At 43.9% G+C, this 19434-nt stretch overlaps 2 protein-coding genes across 4 annotated transcripts in view; both read left to right on the top strand.

Moving 5' to 3' along the window:
* The window catches only part of LOC110261288 (zinc finger protein 836-like), an 89439-nt gene that overhangs the window by 32123 nt on the left and 37882 nt on the right, over positions 1 to 19434 (top strand). For all 3 annotated transcript variants that reach the window (XM_021097253.1, XM_021097254.1, XM_021097255.1), the window contains one exon: positions 989 to 1115. The gene's annotated coding sequence lies outside the window, so the exon portion shown is untranslated. The remainder of the gene's footprint in view (positions 1 to 988; positions 1116 to 19434) is intronic.
* On the top strand, positions 5100 to 13340 carry LOC110261293 (zinc finger protein 347-like). Its single transcript, XM_021097267.1, has 3 exons — positions 5100 to 5504; positions 6186 to 7600; positions 11121 to 13340. Exons 1-3 carry the CDS (start codon positions 5406 to 5408, stop codon positions 11164 to 11166), a joined length of 1560 nt encoding a protein of 519 aa, XP_020952926.1. The 5' UTR covers positions 5100 to 5405; the 3' UTR covers positions 11167 to 13340.

Genomic DNA, 19434 nt, shown 5'->3' with positions numbered 1-19434 from the left:
CCATGTCTTAACTATTGCAACTAGTGATGCTATAAACATAGGGATGCATGGTCTGTTTCCAATGATGGTTTTCGGTGGGTGTATGTGTCAAAAATATGACAGCTCAACTTTTAATTTTTGGGGGAGGGACCTCCATACTGTTTTCCATAATGACTAAGCCAATTTACACTCCCACCAACAGTGTAAGAGGGTTCCCTTTTCTCTGAGTGTGTTCTTCTGATCATCACATTTGGTGAAATGTTCTTGCCTTTTTTCTTTTTTTCTTTTTTAAGGGACACACCATAGCATTTGGACGTTCCCAGGCTAGGGGTAAAATAGAGCTACAGCTGCCAGCTTACACCACAGCCACAGCAATGTGGGATCTGAGCCACATCTGCAACCTAAACCATAGCTCACAGCAATGCCAGATCCTTAATCCACTGAGGGAGGCCAGGGATTGAACCTGCATCCCTATGTATACTAGTTGGGTTTGTTACCTCTGAGCCATGACAGGAACTTGCTGTTCTTGCTTAATTACAGTATTTTTTCTGTATTTTTAATCATTTTTAATGTTCCAGTAAGTTTTTAACTTTATTATTGTGTTTTCTTTTTTTTCTTCTCCTTTTTTTGGGGGGTGGGGCAGGGGAGCTGCACCTGTGATATATGGAAGTTCCCCGGCTAGAGGTGAAACTGGAGCTACAGCTGCTGGCCTATGCCACAGCCACAGAAACAGAAACTCGAGATCCGAGGTGCATCTGTGACCTACAGCACAGCTCATGGCAATGCTGGATCCTTAACCCACTGAGCAAGGCCAGGGATCAAACCCACGTCCTCATGGATACTAGCCAGGTTTGTTACTACTGAGCCACCATGGGAGTGCCCTAATTTTCTTTCTTAATCCATTAAATAAGCATATATTAGTAACTTTTCTAATTTTGAGTCAGTATACTGTTAGTGGAATACACAGATAAACTCTTTCACAGTTGGTGCAATGTGCTTTGCATTTCAGGGACCATTGACCTTGGAGGAGGTGGCCATCGAGTTCTCTCAGGAGGAGTGGGCCTGCCTGGACCCTGCCCAGAGGGCCTTGTACAGGGACGTGATGCTGGAGACCTACAGGAACCTGCTCTCCCTGGGTGAGGATGTCTTACTCCAGAAGTTGGGGTCTGCCCTTGGATATCTTTTCATTTTCCTTGTTTGCTTTTCACCTGCCTTGCTTAACTGAGCTCAAAGTCCAGTGGACTCAGGTATGAAAAGCTTCCTGATGTAGCACCAGGAGTTTCAGCATATGCCTTTTCTTGAGATGATCTGCCCGCTTCATGTTACACCAGAAATTTTTCTAGTGCTAAATGTTTGTTTGTTTGTTTGTTTTTTGCTTCTTAGGACCACACTCTCAGCATATGGAGGTTTCCAGGCTAGGGGTCCAATCGGAGCTGTAGCCTCCGGCCTACACCACAGCCACAGCCACAGCAATGCGGGATCCAAACCGTATCTGCAACCTACACCACATCTCATGGCAACACCAGATCCTTAACCCACTAAGGCCTGAGATCGAACCTGCAACCTCATGGTTCCTAGTCTGGTTTGTTTCTACTGCACCACAGTGGGAACTCCAGCTGCTGTTAATACATGTCCTTTATTGTGTTGCAGTAGCTTTGTCTTTGTTCCTACTTTATTAAAGTATTTTTATCTTGAAAGCCTGTTGGTTTTTGTCAAATGCTTTTTACAACATCAATTGAGACCATCATGTAAATTTTTTAGTTTCCTTCTGTTAATGTATTTGTTTTACATTGAAAGTTTTCATATATTGAACCATCCTTATATCTCATGGACATATTTTTCTTTGTTATCGTATGTAATCCTTTTAATTGTATGTTAATTTTAGTTTGTTGTTGTTTTATTGATGCTTTTTGCATCATTATTCAGTAGAGGTTTTTTTTTTTTTTGGTCTTTCTGCCATTTCTAGGGCTGCTTCTGTAACATATGGAGGTTCCCAGGCTAGGGGTCCAATCGGAGCTATAGCCACAGGCCTACACCACAGCCACAGCAGCATGGGATCCGAGCCACATCTGTAACCTACGCCACAGCTCACGGCAACGCTGGATCCTTAACTCACTGAGTGAGGCCAGGGATCAAACCCGCAATCTCATGGTTCCTAGTCAGATTCATTAACCACTGAGCCATGACGAGAACTCCAATAGAGATTTTAGTCTCTGGTTTTCTTATACTGTCTTTGACTGGAGTTGGTATTAGATTAATTCTAGTGTCACAGAGTTTGAAACTGTTCCGTTTTGTTTGTTTTGGGGGGAACAGTTTAAACAAGATGATTCTTATTTAGTTTTGGAATGTTGTATAGAATTATCTGATTTTCCTTATCAGTTGTGATTAGTGATTTTGTCTCCTTGCCAGTTCATGCAGACTTTAAATTTCTTCATGGTTGTGTCACTAGGTTGTGTTTTTCTCAGAATTTATTCATTTCTTGTTTTTCTGCTACCTACTCACAGTATTGTCCTAATGTTCTGTTCTAATTTTCTTGATTGTTTTTTAATCATTTGTAATGTCCTCTTTCATTTCTGATTTCAGTAATTTGAGGCTTCTCTCCTTTTGTTATTCTAGATGTAGGTAAGAACCAACTTGTAGGGTTGTAATTTTATGTAGTTTTTATGCTCTATTTCTTTGACCTATAATCTAATTCTATTCACTTCTGCCAGCTATGGTGTATTTTGTACTCCTAAAATATTTTATTTATATGTTTTTTAAGATTTATTTTTTTTCCTTTGGTAAACCACAACTTTTTTTGTTTGGTGCACCTACAGCATGCAGAAGGTCTTAGGCCAGGGAGCAAACCAGAGCCACAGCAATGGCAATGGTGGATCATTAACCACTAGGCTACCGTGGAACTCTGACTGTGACGTTTTTTTATCTACTTAATTCTGTTTTCTTTCCCTGACTTATTGAAATTTTTTTATTTATTTAATTTAATTTTATTTTTGTCTTTTTGCCTTTTCTAGGGCCGTTCCCGTGGCATATGGAGATTTCCAGGCAAGGGGTTGAATCCAAGCTGTAGCTGCCAGCCTTCGCCAGAGCCACGGCAATGTGGGATCTGAGCTGTGTCTGTGACCTATACCACAGCTCATGGCAACGCCAGATCCTTAACCCACTGAGCAAGGCCAGGGATTCCTTGGTTCCTAGTCGGATTTGTTAGCCACTGAGCCATGACGGGAACTCCTGTAATTTAATTAATATATATTGTTGGATCAGTTTAAGTTGTACACTGTAATGATTTGATCCAGTTTTATTCCAAAATAATTGCTTCAATGAGTTACTTAATAAATTCATCTTTGAGATAATTACAGATTTTTTTGTCTATGATGAGAACATCTAAGGTCTACTGTCTTATAAACTTTCAAATATATAGTATATTATTGATAACAGTAATTACCATGCTTTACACTAAATTTGTAGAACTATTTCAACTTAAGATGGTAAATTTATTCCTTTGATGAATATCTCCCCATTCTACTAAAAACCAACCTTTGATGACCACTCTTCTACTTTATGTTGGTCTTAGTTTGGCTCTTTTTTAAAAAATATATTTTACACATAGGTGGGATCATTCAGTGATTTTATTTTATTTTATTTTGTCTTTTTAGGACTGCACTCCTGGCATATGGAAGTTCCCAGGCTAGGAGTCAAATCGGAGCTGTAGCCACCGGCCTGTGCCACAGCCATGGCAACATGGGATCTGAATCGCATCCATGACCTACACCACAGCTCATAGCAATACCGGATCCTTAACCCACTGACCAAGGCCAGGAATGGAACCTGTGTCCTCATGGATACTAGTCAGATTCATTTCTGCTGAGTCACATTGGGAACTCCTGATCATTCAGTATTCTTGCCCTTTGAAATATTTTACTGAGGAGTTTCTGCTGTAGTGCAACGGGATCTGTGGCATGCTTGGCCTGGCACAGTGGATTAAATGACCTGTTGTTGCTGCAGCTGTGGGCCTGATCCGGTCCCTAGCCTGGGAACTGCATTTGCCACAGGGCAGCCAAAATAGGGGGAAAGAAAGAAAAGAAATATTTTCCTGAGCCCATACCCTCATTGTCCATCTGTGTGGTTTTAAATAGGAGGGGAATTTCCATTGTGGCTTAGCGGGTTACAGACCTGACCAGTATCCATGAAGATGTGGGTTTGATCCCTGGCCTCTCTCAGTGGGTTAAGGATCCGGTATTGCCGTGAGCTATGATGTAGGTCTCAGATGTAGCTAGATCTTGTGTGGCTGTGGCTATGGCAGGCAGCTGCAGCTCCAATTTGACCCCTAGCCTGGGAACTTCCATATGCTGACCCTATGGCCCTAAAAACCAAAAAAAAAAAAAAAGGACTTTTTTCTTTGTTATGGGTAAACCATACTGCATTCTGTGTATCTCCCAGGTTTTTCCATTCACCTGTTGGACACCAAGGTTGTTCTGTGGCCTTGGTTATTGTGGTTACTGCTCTAACAAGTGTGGGAGTACAGGTGTCTTTTAAGACAATGACTTCATTTTGTGTGATAGAGTCCCAAGAAAGTAATTGCTGCATTCTAGCAGTATTTTTCTTTTTTAAATTATTTCAGGAATTTTTGTACTTTGATTTCTTTGTATCTCTATTTGTGTCTGAGATAAACTCACCCATCTGCTTTGTTTGTTTGTTTGTTTTGCTTTTTAGGGCTGCACCTGCAGCATATGGAGGTTCCCAGGCTAGGGGTCAAAGTGGAGCTATAGATGCTGGCCTATGCCACAGCCACAGCAACACTGAATCCTTAACCCACTGAGCAAAGCCAGGGATCAAACCCTCAACCTCATTGTTCTTAGTCGGATTCATTTCCACTGTGCCATGATGGGAATTCCCATCCATCTGCCTTTCTTTTTGTCTTTTTTTTTTTAGCTATTTCTTGGCCCGCTCCCGCGGCATATGGAGGTTCCCAGGCTAGGGGTCAAGTCAGAGCTGTAGCCACCGGCCTACGCCAGAGTCACAGCAACGCGGGATCTGAGCTGCGTCTGCGACCTACACCACAGCTCACGGCAACGCCAGATCGTCAACCCATTGAGCAAGGGCAGGGACCGAACCCGCAACCTCATGGTTCCTAGTTGGATTCGTTAACCACTGCGCCACAACGGGAACTCCCCATCTGCCTTCGATGGCCTTTTTCTAGCTTTTCTTTCAGGTTTCGGCCAAGGGTTCCACATCTTCTGGAATATTATGTATGCTCTTCGTGAATGTATGCATGGAAATAGGGCTTATGGAATATTCAGTTTGATACCTTACATAGCAAATAATGTAATAGATATAAACCTTGCTTTGTTTCTGCAATATCTCATTTTGTCCCTTTTTAAATTCCTTGTTTCTGTCCCCTACCCATATTGTAATTCCCACAGTTCAAAATGGAACAGGATATGTTACTTGCTAAGCCAGTGCTTTTCTTTAACCGCAGTCTTTCAGTTGCCTCCTGCAGTTTTACTCTCACGTGTATGCAATCGCAGGTTGGTATTACTGATGATCCTTTGTGGTCCTCTCAGCCCCCTTCTCCATCCTGCTGCTTCTTTACATGGTCCCTTCATGTGCATGATACTGTCATTTGCTCATATAATTTAAATTGTTGTCATCTTCCCACTTTCCCCAAATACTCCTCCACCTGATCCGCCACTTCCCTTCTTAATCACCCTGTGAAAACCATCTCCTTTCACCAACTCAACAACTTTCTCAGGACATGACCTAAGTTGCGAGGCAGCCCTGATAATGCCGAAATCATTTCTAGAAGGAATGACTGAATAACTTGATTTGCTATATGACTCACTTCTTTCATCTCCCTGGAAGTTTTCTCTCTAAACTGCAGGTTATTTGTGTGTTTACCATGAATGGGTATGTTCTTGAGGTCATGGTGGAAAAAAAAAACCCTTTTTTTGTGAGCTCATATAAATGTTTCCAATTCAAATGTTTTATCATGCTATGTTTGATGCTATACCCTAAACTTAATTGAATTACATGTAATCACTTTTTCTTTAGTAAAGGATCCTATTCTTAATGTTTCTAAGAATTTTACCATGGTTGTAAAATTTCCTCACTGTTTGTTGTAAGTATTAGCTTTGGTGTAATGTCATTTCTTCAACGTGAATCATTTACTCATGCATCCTCATGAGTAGGATATCTGTGGTTCGTTCTAGCTTGTAGATATCGCTCATATGGATGTGACCAGGAAACTAAAGCCAAACACCGACAGAGGTGACGTATTCCAAACACTGATGCTGGGAAGACATGAAAGCCAGGAAATCAAACATTCGTATCATCGGGAAATTGAGGAAAATACTTGTGACCATGGTTGTCCGTGGAGAGGTGATGAAAGAAATCACAAAACTACCCCTACATCCCCTGACCAAGATGTCACTGGTAGAAGATGTCACCATTCAAGAAGGGATACGAGACACAAGCGTGTTGGAAACAGACTTGTGTTAGGCTTTCAGGATGAATGGACTATGTTTCAAGATGAACCAAAAAGTGATGAATTTAATCAAGCCGAGAAGAGCATCCACCGTAGGTCTCCTACTGCCCAGGCCAGCATATCTAACATGGACGGGGGCGACTTTCTTCAGACATTAGCACTGACACAGGCGCAGAGCACACACAGGGAAGGACCTCACACATGTCACCAGTGTGGCAAAACCTTTCCCCGGGGCTCAAATCTCAGGAGTCAGCAGAGAATCCACATGGCAGAGAAGTTACCCAAATGCAATGTATGTCACAAGTTCTTCCGCCGAAATTCAGACCTTGTAGTTCATCGACGAATTCATACTGGCGAGAAACCTTACAGGTGTAATGTGTGTGGCAAGGCCTTTAGTTGGAAAGGAACTATATCAGCTCACTGGAGAATTCATACTGGCGAGAAACCTTACAAATGCAACACGTGTGGCAAGACCTTCCCTCTTGGCTCATACCTCAGAAGACATCAGCTCATCTGCATTCAAGGCAAATTATATAAATGTGACAATTTACATAAATGTGACAACTGTGGCAAAGTCTATCGTCAGAATATATCCCTCAAACATCATCAGAGGATTCATACTGGAGAGAACCTTTACAAATGCCATCTGTGTGGGAAAACCTTTGTTTGTGGCACAGGCCTCAGGGCCCATGAGGTCAGCCATGCAGGAGCCAAACCACATAAATGCGATTTATGCGGCAACGTCTTTGGTCGAAATTCCTATCTTAAGCGTCATCAGAGAATTCATACCGGAGAGAAACCTTACAAATGTCATTTTTGTGAGAAAACCTTTGTTTTTAGTACAGGCCTCAGAAAACATGAGATAATCCACACAGGGGCAAAACCGTATAAATGTGATGTGTGTGGGAAAGTCTTCAGTTGTGGTTCAATCCTTGCTCATCATCAGAGGATTCATACTGGAGAGAAACCTTACCAATGGAGTGAGTGTGGCAGGGTCTTTAGGATGGAAGGAAACCTCACAGTTCATCAGAGAATTCATACTGGAGAGAAACCTTACAAAGGCAATGAATGCAACAAGGTCTTTACTCAAAGTTCAACCCTTTCAAGTCATCAGAGAAAACATTATGGTGAGCAACCCAGGTAGGCATCGCCTTTCCTGACATTTTCCTGCTTAAAACCCTTTACTCCCCTGACCCCACTGTGTAAAATCCTTTTCTGTGAGTTGGATTCACACCTTGCAGGGCAGCTCCTCCACGCTGGAGGCCACATCAAGCTGCGGCAAGTTCAGTTCCTACTTTCTTTTCTTTTTCCTTTTTAGGGCTGCAGCCGAGGTATATGGAGGTTCCCAGGCTAGGGGTCCGATGGAGTAGCTGCTGGCCTGTGCCGCAGCCCCAGCAATGTCAGATCCTACGCCACAGCCTATACCACAGTTCACGGCAACGCCGGATCCTTAACCCACTGAGCAAGGCCAGGGCTGGAACCTGCAACCTCATGGTTCCTCGTCGGATTCCTTTCCCCTGAGCCACAACAGGAGCTCCAGTTTCTACTTTTCTATAAATATTAATTTCTGAAATAAGTTTCAGTGGCTTTCTATAATTAATTCATGTCATCCTCTGTTCTCTATACGATATATTCTCAATTATTTAAAACTTTACACCAGAATTTTTAGGTTTCACATAATTCACAAATTGTTTCCATTTAAATTTTCATGTGGTTTGTTTGATATTTGTGTGCTTCCTGCATTTGTCTAAGATTTGGAAAAGGACTTTGGAAAATCATAAATAATTTTAGTCTGTTTTGATGAGTATTTGGCAAAGATGTCAAAGGTCTTTTTTTTAACATATATTCTGTTTATCTCTATTTCTTTAAAAAAATTTTTATTATAGTTAATTTACTCAAAGATCTTTCATATTAACATTCAAACCTAGTTTAACAGTTAGCCTTATATTCCATTTTCTCCTTTTTCTGTGATCTGTTGAAATAGCTATGAAGTGATCAGATATTTCCATCAGGTCCATCTTTTTTTTTTTTTTTTTTTTTTTGACTGCATCCATGGCATTCAGAAGTTCCCAGGCCAGAGATTGAACACACAACACAGTGGTGATGATGCCAGATCCTCAACTGCTGAGCCACCAAGGGAACTCCCCATCAAGTCTGTCTTAACTGTTCTCTACAAATGATGATGGCAGGACTGGACTGCCCTGGTACCTTCTTCCACCATAGCCCCTCTGATTCATGATGAAGAAGTTTGCTCAGAGCTTATTTATAAGCTGATGCCTTCTAATGTTTTTTAGCTTTTTTTATTTTTTATTTTTTGGCACTTCTGTGCTTTTTATTATTTTACTGTGAATTTCTGGAGACATATAACCTGCTAAATAGCATGGGAATTCCCTGGTCGTCAGCATGGTCAGTCCTGGAACAAGAAGTTTCCATTGCTCAAGATCCTGAAAGGTGGTGTTTTAAATGAGAAAATCAGTAAGGACAAACTCTGTCCACGGGCCATTCCGGCTCCCATTTCAGAATTCAGCTACACCTGGTTCAGGTCACTCAGCTCAGATTTTCTCAGAAATGTCTCCTGTCTGCACCTCAGGGAGCCCACTTGTAACATGGAGATGAGAGACTAGACCAGAAACTCTAAGTCTGAGCCACACTGACCCTTGAAATCATTGGCCTAATTAGGTGTGTGTCTTATGTATAGCAGGTCTTTTTGGAGAGCGTGTCCCGCCATATTTAGAATTTTCAGTGGGTCCCAGTCCTCCCAGAATGAAAAAGGCAAAAAAAACCACTAGAATGGATTCAGGAATGTAGAGTAAGACAGGAGATGGCTTTCTTGCCATTAAGTGGAAACCTGAAGGCAGTTTATTTGTAAAGCATAATGACAAACTTTTCACATACCCACTTTCCCGTTTTCTACCCATGCGTTTTGTTTTATTTTTTAAGCTGTTTATTGATTAGTACTTTTATTTTTATGTTTTTGCCTTTTTGCCTTTTCTAGGGCTGCTCCCGCGGCATATGGAGGTTCCCAGGCTAGGGGTTGAATCGGAGCTGTAGCCACCGGCCTACACCACAGCCACAGCAATGCGGGATCTGAGGCGCATCTGCAACCTACACCACAGCTCACGGCAACCCCGGATCCTTAACCCACTGAGCAAGGGCAGGGACCGAACCCGCAACCTCATGGTTCCTAGTCAGATTCATTAACTACTGCGCCACGACAGGAACTCCTAGTACTTTTATTTTATAATAATTATTATTTTTAATAGTTATTTCCCCAATACAATTTTTTTTTTTTTTTTTGTCTTTTTGCTATTTCTTGGGCCGCTCCTGCGGCATATGGAGGTTCCCAGGCTAGGGGTCCAATCGGAGCTGTAGCCACCGGCCTACACCAGAGCCACAGCAATGCAGGATCCGAGCCATGTCTGCAACCTACACCACAGCTCACAGCAACGCTGGGTCCTTTAACCCACTGAGCAAGGGCAGGGACCGAACCCGTAACCTCATGGTTCCTAGTCGGATTCGTTAACCACTGCGCCACGACGGGAACTCCCCCAATACAATTTTTTTCCTACTGTACAGCATGGTGACCCAGTTACACATACATGTACACATTCTATTTTTGCACATTATCACGCTCCATTGTAAGTGACTAGACATAGTTCTACCCATGTGTTTTAGATTTAACAGTTTTATGAAGGGAACTACATTTCAACGTGTTATACTGTTCGCTGTGTATTCAGAAGGAGGATGGAGTTTTGAAATATTCTTCTAGACCCATCAGGGATGTCCTGAATCCTCCAGTGAACAAAGAACTGGGTTCCTGGAAAAGCCACAGCCAATCATGTTTCTTTCTTCTTACATGGAGGAATTTTTGTTTCTTATCTGAATTTTTACCCACTTTGTAGCAAGAGAAAGAGCCCTGGGCCACAGAGAGTGATGAGAATACCCTGGGGTGTATCAGAGTGTGAACCCAGGACCGCTCTCCGAAGGGCCAAGGGGAAGCCTTCTTATTCATAGTGCTTGAGGAGTTCCCACTGTGGGTTCAGTGTCTCTGTGGTGGCACTGGTTCAATCCCAGGCCCAGCACAATGCGTTAAGATTCCAGTGTTTCTGGAGTTCCCGTCGTTGAGCAGTGCTTAATGTATCCAACTAGGAACCATGAGGTTGCAGGTTCGATCCCTGGCCTTGCTCAGTGGGTTAAGGATCCAGCGTTGCCATGAGCTGTGGTGTAGGTTGCAGACGCGCCTCAGATCCCGCATTGCTGTGGCTGTGGTGTAGGCCGGCAGCAACTGCTCCGATGAGACCCCTAGCCTGGGAACCTCCATATGCTGTGAGAGCATCCCAGGAATGGCAAAAAGACAAAAAAAAAAAAAAAAAGATTCCAGCGTTTCTGCAGCTGCCACGGAGGTCGCAGCTGCAGCTCTAATTCAGTCCCTGGCCCAGGAATTCCCATCTTCCATGGGGACAGTCAAAAAAAAAAAAAAAAAAAAAAAAAAAAAAAAAAAAAGAAAAGAAAAAGAAAAAAGAAAAGTGAGAAACTTCCCTGTCGGAGAGTGCTTTGGGAATAGGTAGTTTGGTATTTGAATGCAGAGGGAAAATTTTCTTTTCCATAACTTACCACTCTCTCCTTCCATATGTGAAACGTATTCTTTGATTTTTCCCAGTGGCGCTGCGGTTCGACTGGAGACAAATAGAAGCTCTGGATCGTGATCCGCCTCACTCGCCATCTGGCGCCTGGGAAATCGTTGTCACTTGACCTACAGGAGCATGTGGCGGGCTTTTTTTTTTTTTTTTTTTTTTTTTTAGTTTTTTTAGTTTTTTTCCTTTAAATATTACCGCATTTTCCTTAGCCTCATTATTTGATGTCTCTCTGTCGTGGGGACTGGGGGGCTGCGGAGGAGGGAGTCACCTCTCTTGCGCATAGAGGGTGTGAAAGGGATGATGCCGAAAACTCCTCTGCGAGCGCACGGGCTGAGGGCCACCTTTGGTGGAACTGGGAAGCCAAGTCCCTCGCCGGCACAGGCCCAGAGTGGGCCAGGAGGCGCTCTGCAGAGGGAGGAGCCCACCCTGTCCTCTCCCCGGCAGTCGTGCCTTGCTCAGGACTTGCTCAGGAAAAAAAAAGCTGCCAGGACCAGGCCCGCTCCTGAGCATCCTCCATGAGCCCCTGCTCACTGGACTACTGGCTGTTTGACGTAGGCCCCCTGCCCCTCATCTCTCAGTTGTTTTGGAAGCTCAATTCTCAGTCCACATAGAAAAGAGGTGAGGCCTCCAGACCCCAGTCCCTGAACTTCTCTGGGTTCCATCCTCATCTCATGTTCTCAGGAGACCTCGTCCGAAGATGGACAAACACTGGCTGCTCTCTGAGTCCGTCTGGCCCCTCAGAGCCTGCATGCAGCTGCCTCAAGCCCTGTCTGTGTGTTTGCACCCCTGAGACGTTTCTTCTCTTCGGCTTTTGCCACATGCTTCAGAGATGCATGTAACAGCCAGGTGGATTGTTCTTCTGTGACTGTTATTTAGGAAAAGGTTGAGGTCAGTGGACAGAGAGGTCTCTTCGTAGTCCCCAGGTCCCCTTGGAGTGAAGAGCTGCATCTTTCAGGCTTTTTGTTGGGTATCTGCCCTTAGAGCCCTCGTTAGCATTTGATGGTCTTACAATTCGTGACACACCTATCTTGTATTTTTATCACTCGTACTGCTCTGCCTTGTTTAGGAATCTATGTGTTTCCTGATTTTGTGTTTTCTAGGTTTGCATGATTTTGCTCCTGAAATTTGCTTTTGAAATGCATAGTCCTAGGGCCTGAAATTTTTTCTGGTTTCTTTGCTGTGATGGTCCACCCTAGTTAATGGATACCTGCTGGTGGAGTCTGTGGAGTGGGCTTACTGGGTTACAGTTTTGTTGGAGACTGTGTTCCCTCAACTGTTGTAATATTTTCCTTCTACCTTCAAAATCTCCACGTCAAGCCACTTTGTGAGTGGTCATGATGTCTAGGAGAGGAGACAGAAAGTACGTCTGGAGCCTCCCAATGAGACTTTCTGGTTTTGAGGAATGTGACAAAGGCTTGTCTCCAGGGCACTGTGATAGTGTTTCTCATGTACTAATGACCGTCCCCTTTCTCATGTGCTAATGACCCTTCCCTTTCTCATGTATTAATGACCCTCCCCTTTCTCATGTACTAATGAGCATCCCTTTTCTCATGTGCTAATGACCATCCCCTTGCTCATGTGCTAATGACCATCCCGTTTCAGCCTCAGTGAGTGATACAGGGATTTCTCCTAGGGAGAAAGAGCATTGTCCAAGTTCACATCTTCGTATTTGTGATGCTGTTAAGTAAACTGTTGTTGATGACTTTTTTTTTTTTTGTCACCATTGTTCATTCTACCTCAACTCCTAATTTTGAAGCACCTTTATGTGAGAGCTTATGAAGTGGATTGATACCTTCAATGATGAACCAGAAACCATTTCCAGGAGGCATGGCTGAATAGTATTTTTAGTTGCATAGCTCTTGTCTTCTTGCATTTCCCTTGAAACTTTTTTTTCCCCCTAAACTCCTGGAAGTTGGTGTAATAGTATGTCCTCTCTGCTCCTTGGATGGGCAGTCATGCTTGTTATGTTGTTTCAGTGTGTAGGTCCAGGTTCAAATCCTGGTTCCCTCACTGTCTGTGCCATTTGGGGTCGTGTACATAAACCTGTGAGTCTAGTGCCCTTAAGTGAAAAATCATATGTTTCCTTAAGGCTTTTAAGAGAAACTAGTACTGTGAGATGCCTTAGAATAGTGCTTTTTTTTTTTTAAGTAAGGACTCAAAAGTTACTTTTTTATAAAAAGCTATGTTAATACTGTCATGTTTGTTATCCCTTTTGTTTGCATATTATCTTCTATGTTCTTTTCTTTTTTTTTTTTTTTTTTTTTTTTTTTTGGTCTTTTTGTCTTTTGTTGTTGTTGTTGCTGTTGTTGCTATTTCTTGGGCCGCTCCCGCGGCATATGGAGATTCCCAGGCTAGGGGTTGAATCGGAGCTGTAGCCACCAGCCTACGCCAGAGCCACAGCAACGCGGGATCCGAGCCGCGTCTGCAACCTACACCACAGCTCACGGCAACGCCGGATCGTTAACCCACTGAGCAAGGGCAGCGACCGAACCCGCAACCTCATGGTTCCTAGTCGGATTCGTTAACCACTGCGCCACGACGGGAACTCCTCTTTTCTTTTTTTGAAATTTATTCTCATTAACCCTGTGTTTGACCCTAACTTAATAAATTTATAAATTGCTAATATTCCTAAAACAGTTATTTCTATAAAGTTTATCTGAAAGCTCTTATTTACATTTATTTCCCTTAAGTTTTTTCACTTTGGGTTGTTTTAGGAGAATGATCTCTCCAGATATTTGGTAATCTTGGGGTGTGCTAAATTGGGTGATCAAAATTTGAATGGCTGGGTGTTTCTCAGATAAAATAAAACACTGAAACCTTAATTCCCTTTGCAGAGAAACTAGAATATTTAGGAGTAGCTGAGGCAAGACTTGGATTTGGTCTTTGTTAAAAGAGAACAAGGTTTGTTTTTGTTTATTTGTTTTTTGTTTTGGTCTTTTGTCTTTTTAAGGCCGCACCTGGGCCTAGGCCACAGCCATAGCCATGTGGGATCCGAGACATGTTTGCAGCCTACACCACAGTTCATGGCAATGCCAGATCCTTAACCTAGTGAGCAAGGCCAGGGATCGAACCCACAGCTTCATGGTTCCTAGTCGGATTCGTTTGCTCTGCACCACAACGGAAGTCCAGGAACAAGGTTGTCTTGATAGTGCTTTTGATTGTGTCTGTTTTGAAATTGTCTTTAATTTGTATTTGGTTTTGAAATCTGTTACTTTGCATGAGTACTGTTTCAAAATAACCTATGATTTTATTTGACCAAGTGTTAAACTTTTTTATATAGTTAACAAATTTTGTTTTTAGGGCTGTACCTGTGGCATTTGGAAGTTCCTGGGCTAGGAGTCAAATCAGAGCTGAAACCTTATGGTAATGCTGGATCCTTAACCCACTGAGCGAGGCCGTGGATTGAGCTCGTATCCTCATGGACACTACGTCAGGTTCGTCACCTGCTGAGCCCCAAGAGGAACTCCGTGTTTAAGAAATTTACTGAGTGTAGGAGTTCCCATCGAGGCTCAGTGGTTCAGGAATCGGACTAGGAACCATGAGGTTGCATGTTCTATCCTGGCCTTGCTCAGTGGGTTAAGGATCCAGCGTTGCTGTGAGCTGTGGTGTAGGTCGCAGATGAGGCTCAGATCCTGCGTTGTGGCTGTGGTGGAGGCCGGTGGCTACAGCTCTGATTCGACCCCTAGCCTGGGAATCTCCATATGCCGCAGGTGTGGCCCTAGAAAATGGCAAAAAGACCAAAAAAAAAAAAAAAAAAAAGAAAAAAGAAAAAAGAAAAGAAATTTACTGAGTGTCAAATTCTAATTAAAACTCTGACCTGCAGCTCACTTTGGGGTGCTTCAGAGGGCCCTTGAGGCATCTCAAAAATTATTAAACTAAATAGGATTATCTGATAGATTAAATTACAGGAGAAACATTGTCAAATTAGAAGCAACAGCAAGAAAATCTGTCAAGATGATGGCACATGTAGATACAGTGTATTCTACCTCTACAAAAATTAACCTCCTTGTCAGACTTTGGTTTCCTGATATCCTTGTAGCATAGCAAGTGTGCTCCTAAATCAGAGAAATTAAGGTAGGTAAACAAGGAGTTCCCTTGCAGCGAAGCAGGTTAGGGATCTGGCATTGTCACTGCAGTGGCTCAGAGTTACTGCTGTGGTGGGGGTTCAATCCCTGACCTGGGGAACTTCCACGTGCCATGAGTGTGGCCCAAAAAAATAGGTTAACAATAGCTGAGAATTAAACTGTCAGGGCTCTGGGAATTCCAAGGAGGCCACTTGGTTCTTCCCAGGTCCCGGGCAAACCCCATTTTTATTTGGTGAATGAAAGCCTTCCCTTGCTGCAGGGCAGATGCCCTTACAATGAAAAAGAAAAAGTGGTTAGAAAATGTGTTTTCTACTTGGCATGCTTTCTATAGTCTTAACTTGGCTTTATATATGCATATATATATATATTTTTTTTTAATGAGGGACATTTTAAATAAAAAGATAATATTTCAACAAATATTAAATTCATTTTGTGCCTTGAGGTCAGTGTTTACAGTCTAAAACTCACTTTCCAAAAAGTTATTCCTTGCTTTGTGACATCGTAAAGTTTAATTAAGAAGGGATTCTAAGCTTGCTTCTGAAGCTGATTACTTTTTATTTTTTATTTTTTTGTCTTTTTTTGCCATTTCTTGGGCCGCTTCTGCGGCATATGGAGGTTCCCAGGCTAGGGGTCTAATCGGAGCTGTAGCTGCCAGCCTATGGCAGAGCCACAGCAACGCAGGATCCGAGCCATGTCTGCAACCTACACCACAGCTTACGGCAACGCCAGATCATTAACCCACTGAGCAAGGGCAGGGATCGAACCAGCAACCTCATGGTTCCTAGTCGGATTCGTTAACCACTGCGCCACGACGGGAACTCCCTGATTGCTTTTATTGATCTTTGGGTGGCTATCAGAGGCCCCATGATGACCAGGAGATGATACGTACTAGATAAAGCATCGTTTAAAGAAAGATAGATAAAGCTTATTACATACATTTTGGAGCCACTGAAGCAGACGTTTAAGTGTACTGTATAGATAGGGAATTGCTTCATTTATTGGCTGTTAATATAACTGGAATTGGAATTCAGATCATGCAAGTAACCGTAGGCATATCCAGAAATCAAAGAAGGAAATCTTTCTTTCTTTTATAGGGAAAACAGGCGAGTTGGGATAGGCTGTGATAACCCGAGTCCCTTGGAGGAAGGTTTAGGTCCACAGTTTGAAAGCTTCAACTCAGTTGGGCTGCTGCAGCCTCTGAACAACCCAGCCATCATGGGACAGAGTGTTTTCCTTTCCTGCTGGGTATTAGAGACATCTCCTGTTCCAGATGTAGGCCTGAGTCACTGTGGAGCCTTTTATGATGCAAGACAGGCGGTGAGAGTGCCCCTACAGACCTGTCCCAGCTCCAGTCGCTGGGCTTTGTCTCCTCATTCCACAAAACTAAATAAGGATTTTTCAGCTTTGCAACCTAGGGATTTTTTATTTTTTTAACCAGTTTATGTGGGAGAGCAGGAGCCTAACAAGCAATGTCCTATATCCTAAAGGTAGAAAAACTGTTTCCCACTTCTCTCTAGATTATATGCTAACACAGCGGGTCATCCCAGTTACTAAGCAAAGGTAAGATGAATTATGTGTAACTAATGGTACTGTTAAGTACCTTATGTGATACCTAGCTTGACTAGTTTGCTAGTTTGCGTGTATGATAACTAGTTCTTTTTTCTTTTTTCGGTCAAGCCATGGGCATGCAGAATTTCCCAGGTCAGGGATTGAGCCCATGCCACAGTAGTGACCTGAGCCACAGCAGTGACAATACCAGCGCCTCAACCCTCTGTGCCACCAGCAAACTCCTCACTGCTCTTTCGGATTCTTCACGCACAGTGCCTCTGCACTGCGTATATGCGGGTGTGCAGCCAGCAAATGCGAAGGTGTTCCATGCTTCTCTGTTACACAACTCCCTTCCCTGGGTTTCCTTGCAGTCATCATTTGTAGTGTTCTCACAGCCTATTAGCGGAGGCTGAGCTGGTGTTATGAAAATATACATGGAAGGGCCACAGATAGTGCATGATTTTGGAGACCACTTTTTGTTTGTTTGTTTGTTTTTTTCGGGCCGCCACCCAAGACATATCAAAGTTCCCAGGTTAGGGGTTGAAGCGCAGCTGTAGCTCCCAGCCTAGACCACAGCCAGAGCAATGTGGGGTCCAAGCCGCATCTGCGACCTGCACCACAGCTCTCAGCAACACCAGATCCTTAACCCACTGAGCGAAGCCAGGGATTGAACCTGTGTCCTCATGGATTCCACTGGTTGGATTCATTTCTGCTGTGCCACAACGGGAACTCTGATACCACTTTTTTTTTCTTTTGGTCTTTTATTGGCTTCACCCAGGGTATATGGAAGTTCCCAGGCTAGCGGTAGGTTTGGAGCTGCAGCTGCTGGCCTTTGCCACGGCTACAAAATGCCAGATCGGAGCTGCATATGTGGCCTACACTGCAGCTAGCAGCAACTAGCAGCAACAACTGGATCCTTAACCCACTGAGCGGGACCAGGGATGGAACCCATGTCCTCGTGGATACTAGTTGGGTTCTTAACCCGCTGAGCCGTTCTCATCCTCTTCTGAGACTGGCTGTTTTATGTTTGGCCATGCCCGAGACACATGGTGTAAGTACCTGGGCCAGTGATCAAACACATGCCACAGCAATGACAACGCCAGATCCTTTACCTGCTGAGCCGCCAAGGAACGTCAAGCCTTGTTGTTTTGAAAGCTTGATTGCAAGAGAAAAGGCTTGTACAAAAATCCCCCTTTGCCTTCCCACCTCCCCCAAAATAACAGGGGGAATAAACATTGGTCCCTTGGGAGGGTGAAGCCAGCCTGCTGAGAGGGCAGTGCAGCTGGGTTTGGGGATAGAGTAGGGCTCACACTGGAGCACCTGCTTTGGGGGGCCTCCAGCATGTGGAAGTTCCAGGGTCAGGGATAGAATCCACTACACAGCAGTGACAATGCCAGATCCTTAACCCACTTGACACCTACTTTCTATGCACACAAAGAGCACCCTTTGGGGTTCCCATTGTGCCTCAGCAGTATCTGACTAGTAACCATGAGGATGCAGGTTTGATCCCTGGCCTCACTCAGTCAGTTAAGAATCTGGCGTTGCTGTGACCTATGGTGTAGGGTGCAGGCAAGGCTCAGATCCCACGTGGCTGTGGCCGTGGCTGTGGCCAGCAGCTGCAGCTCCAATTCGACCCCTAGCCTGGGAACTTCCATACGCCGAAGGTGCCACCCTAAAAAGCAAAAAACAAGCAGAAACAGACTTCTCTTGGAGTTCCCGTCGTGACACAGTGGTTAACGAATCCGACTTGGAACCATGAGGTTGCGGGTTCGGTCGCTGCCCTTGCTCAGTGGGTTAACGATCCGGCGTTGCCGTGAGCTGTGGTGTAGGTCACAGACGCAGCTCGAATCCCGCGTTGCTGTGGCTCTGGCGTAGGCAGGTGGCCACAGCTCCGATTCGACCCCTAGCCTGGGAACCTCCATGTGTCGCAGGACCGGCCCTAGAAATGGCAAAAAGACGAAAAAAAAAAAAAAAGAAACAGACTTCTCTTCCCCCAGCAAAGTAGCAGCTATAACCTTGAGTCCATCAAAATCACTTTCAGCCGGGGGGAAGAACCTCATGACGACAGCTGGTGTGGCCTGAGGGTGGCCACGGTGGGAGATGGGCCTAAGAATAAGCACCTCCCCAAACTGAATGTGAGCCCCAGCAGAGAGGGTGGTGGGGTTGCCAGGGCTCAGACACACCAGCTGATTCGCCACCCCACCCTGCCTCACCTTCTCTTTGTTTCCTTGGGGGCGATGCTGAACATCAGCGTCTTATCTCCTCTACCTGGACAGTGGTGTGTAGCAAGCCGGGTAGGTGTTTGCTGTGGAGACTTGTGGGGCCTGGGAGGAGATGCAGATGAGGTCCTTGCTGTGAATATTGGCCTGCTTAAATTCACACACACAAACACACACACACACACACACACACACACACACACACACGCACACACGCAAGATATTCCCCCCCCAAAAAAGAAATATTGCAGCTTAATTATTCTTTAGAGCAAAGTAAATCTCAGTGTCTTCTGAAAGCTGTATATTTTCCAGGCTCTGTTATCCAAGCTGGACTGAACTTTCAGAAATAGAAAACACAGAGCTTAAAATGCATTATGATTTGAAAATTAAAAGTGAAACTTTCTAATTACATGCCATCTATCTGAAATTGCATTATGTTTAGTTATTTTTATTTAACCATAATTCCATAAACAAGTTTCTCTGAA

This window comes from Sus scrofa, chromosome 6 (assembly GCF_000003025.6).
Source record: "Sus scrofa isolate TJ Tabasco breed Duroc chromosome 6, Sscrofa11.1, whole genome shotgun sequence".
Taxonomy (NCBI): Eukaryota; Metazoa; Chordata; class Mammalia; order Artiodactyla; family Suidae; genus Sus; species Sus scrofa.
The sequence above is the reverse complement of the archived record's forward strand: the minus strand, read 5'-3'. Positions and strand labels throughout refer to the sequence as shown.

Bases quoted from the DNA above. Each gene is read 5' to 3' on its own strand.
- LOC110261293 (XM_021097267.1), top strand. From the start codon at position 5,406: ATGGAACAGGATATGTTACTTGCTAAGCCAGTGCTTTTCTTTAACCGC. The intron at 5,505-6,185 runs GTTGGTATTACT...GGTTCGTTCTAG, and splicing joins TCACGTGTATGCAATCGCAG to CTTGTAGATATCGCTCATAT. The intron at 7,601-11,120 runs GTAGGCATCGCC...GATTTTTCCCAG, and splicing joins CATTATGGTGAGCAACCCAG to TGGCGCTGCGGTTCGACTGG.